The sequence below is a fragment of the Chaetura pelagica genome, unplaced genomic scaffold (genome assembly GCF_000747805.2).
Source record: "Chaetura pelagica isolate M959 unplaced genomic scaffold, ChaPel_1.0 scaffold408, whole genome shotgun sequence".
Classification (NCBI taxonomy): Eukaryota; Metazoa; Chordata; class Aves; order Apodiformes; family Apodidae; genus Chaetura; species Chaetura pelagica.
In genome coordinates, this window is record NW_009954229.1 from 1,227,069 (window position 1) to 1,232,003 (window position 4,935).

The 4,935-nt window shown below is 59.4% G+C and overlaps 1 protein-coding gene across 1 annotated transcript in view; it reads right to left on the reverse strand.

Annotated features, from left to right (window-relative positions):
• The window catches only part of MYO15A (myosin XVA), a 45,211-nt gene that overhangs the window by 32,983 nt on the left and 7,293 nt on the right, over nt 1–4,935 (reverse strand). Inside the window, 15 exon segments of the mRNA XM_010003587.1 lie at nt 7–54; nt 545–629; nt 702–877; nt 967–1,084; nt 1,328–1,452; nt 1,571–1,616; nt 1,761–1,915; nt 2,307–2,384; nt 2,588–2,713; nt 3,139–3,270; nt 3,344–3,439; nt 3,533–3,656; nt 4,296–4,354; nt 4,445–4,558; nt 4,662–4,874. Coding sequence (XP_010001889.1) covers nt 7–54; nt 545–629; nt 702–877; nt 967–1,084; nt 1,328–1,452; nt 1,571–1,616; nt 1,761–1,915; nt 2,307–2,384; nt 2,588–2,713; nt 3,139–3,270; nt 3,344–3,439; nt 3,533–3,656; nt 4,296–4,354; nt 4,445–4,558; nt 4,662–4,874 — 1,695 coding nt within the window.

The window sequence follows — 4,935 nt, forward strand, 5'->3', positions numbered from 1 at the left end:
CTCGGCCGGGATCTCCAGGTGGGTGACGTCCACCACCTCCCTCCTCGTCAGCTCCTGCCGGCACAACACGGGGATGAACCCACAGGCACCCATGGGTGCCCTGGCTGGCAGCATGGGGACGGGCAAGCACATGGCAGGGACGAGGGCACAGCAATATGGGTGGCACATGCATCACACACACGTGTTGCCCAGTGCCACATGCCTGCCCATCATTACCTGCCTCATCCTCTCCTTCTCTTCCTCAGCCCTCTGACGGGCATCCTCCTTCCTCTGCAAGCAGAGCAGCCATGCTGAGCCCCCACCAGGAGGGAGGGAGACCCAGAGGCCGTGGATCCCCCCTGGGATGCCATCACCCCTCTGGCATCGCCAGGTTTTCACTCCAAAGTGCCACTGCCCACCCCCCATGAAGCACGGACAAGGTGGTGGGGATGGGGTTCGGGGAGGCTCAGGATCTGAGGGTGCCACTGTGCCCTCCCCACACCCCCTACCAAGCACGCAGCAGGGTGCCTGGGACCTCCCAGGGATGCACCAGCCCCCACCTCACCTTCAGGTAGCGCCGGCGGTTCACGTAGATGTGCACCAGGGACCTGAACTTGATGAGCGTGCGTCGCATGCGCCGGTACCGCTGCCTGCGGGAAGGCACCTGTCACCCTCTGCCACCCACCAGTGCCCACCTGCTCCTCCACCCCTGGCATCCCCACCTGGCCAGGTAGCCCCGTGCCCGGGTCTGCAGGAGGATGATCTTCCGGCGGAGGGAGCGGAAGCGCTTCTTGATGAAGAAGGTGCGAGCGTAGCGCTGGAGCGTGAGCGCGGCCAGGTGATGGGCACGGGCTCGCTTGCTCTCCAGCACCTGGTACAGCTGCTCCTTTAGGAAGAGCTGGGGAGGGGGTGAGACACCATGAGCCCCCGCCTTGGCTGCCATCTGCTGGGCATCACCAGAGCTGAGCCCCAGTGCTGGAATGGTACCTTGCTGACGCCGACATAGTACATGCCGGGGTTGACAGGGCAGAGGTTCTTCAGCATCTCCACACAGTTGGCCCCGTTGGGAATGACACGTTGACACATGTCAAGGAGGCAGCGGTACCTGGGTGAGCCCACAACACCGTCACTGTCACCATGTGGGACCCCACTGGGACACCGGCACGGACCCTCCCCGTGGTGATGAGCACCATGTCTGAGAAAGCAGTTTCTCCAGCTGCTGGGCACCTCAGCAGGGGGCTCCCATCGTGAGGCACACCTGGGCCAAACGCTGTCCCCCCAAAGCACCCACAAGCTCTGTGGTCTCCCCTTGCTGAGCTGGTGGTACTCAACCCACAGCCCCTAGCACCTGTCAATGAAGATGAGGAAGGGGATGCGGATGGGGAAGCCCTCCTTGCGGATGCGGATGGTCTCCAGGATCCCCGAGTACCGCAGCTGGCTGCTGACCACATCAGCCTCAAAGAGCCCTGGTTCCTACAGGAGGAATGGGGAGAAGCCTTGAAGGCCACACAGGAAGAGCCCTGCCCACCGTGTGCCACCATGAGGAGGGCAGGCAGCGCTGGCAGCCATGGGCAGGAAAGATGGTTCTCACCTTCTTGTTGTTGGGTTTGAGGCAGCGCACAAAGAAGGGGTTGCACCTGTGTTGGAGAGACACCATCAGTCACAGGGGAAGGGGGACAAAGCCAGCCTGGACACCCTGGGCTTGGGTCCAGTTGCCACCCTGCTCCTGCCAGCCCACAGCATGGCCTGGCTGCTGCCCTGCCCACCCAGCCTGCACTGACCTCTCCATCTTCTCCACCAGGTCCAGGAGTGACTGCTGGAACCGGGCAGCCACGGTGGGGGCCTTGTAGCGCCGTGTCCTGGTGCTGCTCCTCCTGACCAGGCTCCTCTGCCGGGCCAACAGCTGGGCATGGCCGAAGAAGAGGTTGGCCACCACCTCAGGGAGACAGGAAAGGTTAGGGAGGAGGAAGGTGGCCAGGATGGCACAGCTCTCCTTGATCTTCTTCCCAACACAGCCACCACCTTTTTCCCCAGCTCTGAGTGTGTTGCATTCCCTATTTGTGGCTGGGTTCCATGGATGGGGCTAGGGAAGTACAAGAGCAGCCCACATGGCCTTTGGTGTCAATGCTGGAGGTGTCAAAACCCAGAGGACCACATGAAAAGAGGGCACTAGGTGGAGCTGGAAGCATCCTCTGCTCCTGGTCCCCGTGGGCTTCACCAGCTGTGGGGTCACATGCTCGGGGATGGGAAATGTGGTGTGCATGGAAGGGGACTGTTTGTGCCGTGTCCCCCCAGCACCATAGAGCCATGGCTGGGCAGGGCCATACCTTGGTCCTGCTGCTGATGAACAGGTCCAGCACATCCTGACGGACCTGGTCATAATTTTTATCCAAAAACTTGTGAACCTGGCAAAGAGCAAAACCTCACAGTGAGGAGCTCCATGGCATGGTAAGGGGAAGTGAGGAGGTCCAGACATGGTGGGTAGGGGGCTGCTCCCAGCCCCCATCTGGAGCCCCTGGGCTGTCCCTCACCCCCTGGTGCGGGATCAACCCCATAAATCTCCTCTTTTACCCTCCTTAAGCCCCCAGCAGGGCACCCTGCCACGCACCTGGTAGGTCACCTTCCCCGCGTAGTGCTTGATGGTGAACTCGGGCAGCGGCATCTTCGGCTTGGTGTACAGCGGGTTCATCCCGTGGTGGTAGTGACACTTCTGCAGGAATGTGTGGTCAGTGGCCTGGGGATGGACACAGAGGTGAGACACAGGTAGCTGGGCAGCCTCAGGGATACAGGCACCAGGACAGGGATGCCTGGACAACCGGCCAGAGCCTGCTCTCTCAGCTCTGCCACCAAGCAGCTGCATCATCATGGAGCTACTGTTCTGTGCCTCAGTTTCCCCATCAGCAGAAAGGGTGCAACCACCCTTCTTCCTTTTATAGGGCAGCTGGGGGGGTGTGTGCTTCAGTAATTCCTGCAAAAGCAAGTCCTCTGGGGGAAGTTGCTCCTGTGACACCAATCTGGGACATCTCAAGGTCTCTCAAATCCTCCAGGACAGCCCAGGAGCAGAGCAGCCCTCTGCCGTGGTGGTTCCCCAGTCACAGTGACCACAATGAGAATGCAGTGCTGCCATCCTCGCAGCCCCAGAACTGGGTAGTCCCTCACCTGGGGGAAGCAGCTCTGGTCATCCAGGATCCGGAGGATGCCGTAGGGCTTCTGAGAGATGAGGTCAATGCAGGGCTGGTTGTCACTGAAGGGGATCTCCTTCCACTCGATCTGCTCTCGGATATATTCCTCCTGTGGGGCCAGCACTTGGTCAGCCCCACACCCCCAGCCCCCCTGGCAGTGTTCAGCATGGGGCAGAGCCCACCTGCTCCTCCTGGAAGACGATCTTGTTGAAGAAGAACTGCAGGTACTCATTCGCGTAGTTAATGCACAGTTGCTCAAAGCTGTTGAAGTTGAGGTCCTGCAAGAAGACAGGGCCATAGAGTCTGAGACCCCACAGCCCTGGGGGGCTGGGGGCTGGTGGGGGGGGGGAGCCAGGATGGATCCTGCTCACCTCAAAGCCATAGATGTCCAGGATGGCAATGGAGAGGGCCTCCCGCCGCGGGTACACCAGCCTGTTGATGCGTTCTGTGAGCCAGCCGAAGAGCAGGGAGTAGAGGGTCTTGGCAATGGCATCCCTGGAGAGGGCCAAGAGGAGCACAGTGCTGGAGCTTGACCACAGCACACTGCACAACCCCACCATGGTGGCCAGCACCCCTCACAGCCCCATGTGACACATGAGGCAACAGTTTTAAACCTGGGAGAACCTAATCCACACTGGAGGACCCAACTGTCTCCTTTCCCAGCCTGGTATCTCACCTCCCACCCAATCCCCAGTGGCCAAACGCCCACAAAACCTGATTTTGAGTGTTCAAATACTCATGTTAGTGTCCCAGCTCTCATGATAGTTAACAAATCCTTAGCTGGAGGGTCCAAAGCTTTATTTGGGCAGCCCAAACCTCTATTGATAAGCACCAGACCTTCACTGTAAAGCACAAAGCCCCATTTCAGGGACCACAACCTTGTTTCTAGTTTCTAAACTCGAAATTTGAAGCTCCAAAGCCTCAATTTGATCATCCAAAGGCTCCATTATAGTTTGCAAAGTCTCCTTTTTAGAGTCCCAAGCCACATTTTTAGATTCCAAAGGCCCATTCGTAAGGTCCAAAGCCTCATTTTTTAGGACCCAACCAGGTGGTTTTCAGGTTGAAGCCACATCTTGAGTTTCCAAACAATTTTAGGACCCAAACCCCTCTTTTAGCCCCCCCACTTCCCCCTACCTGGCATCCACGGCACTTTCAACAGTCAAGGGGGTAAAAATCTTCTCCCGCAGCGTTTCCTGGTTGGGACACACAAAACCAACGGCACGATGGAGCTTTAGCATCACCAGCCACGGTCCCCAGAGACTTGTGCACCCCTCCACACTCACCGTCACCTTGAAGGTGATGGCTTTCTGCAGGCCCTCAGGGGACACCTGCAGCAGCTCGGCCACCGTCCGGATCTCGGTGGCACTCACCACCGTGGCCACCTCCTGGCAGTCGGTCTGCAGGACACGGTGAGGGGGTGGGATGCGGTGACTCCACCCGCACCCCCCGCCCCGAGCTCCACCGAATCAGAGGAGCACGGCTTGGCTGCCCTTCAGGTACCTCATATTTTTCAAAGTAGACGTTGCCCAGGTGGAGGACGGAGGAGAGGATGCGGAAGATGCTGTTCTGCTCCTCCACGCTGAAGCTCAGTGCCTCCATGGTGTTGAGCAGCCGACGGAAATCCTCCGCGTCATCCTTCCCGGGAATCTCGCAGTTCCCACCCTGTCACAGCACACACACACCCCACCCCACCCGGTGCCATCAGTGGGGCAGCTACCCAGGAGTTTGGGGGGGGACCCCCCACCCTGAGCACCCACCCCAGCCACACGCTGAA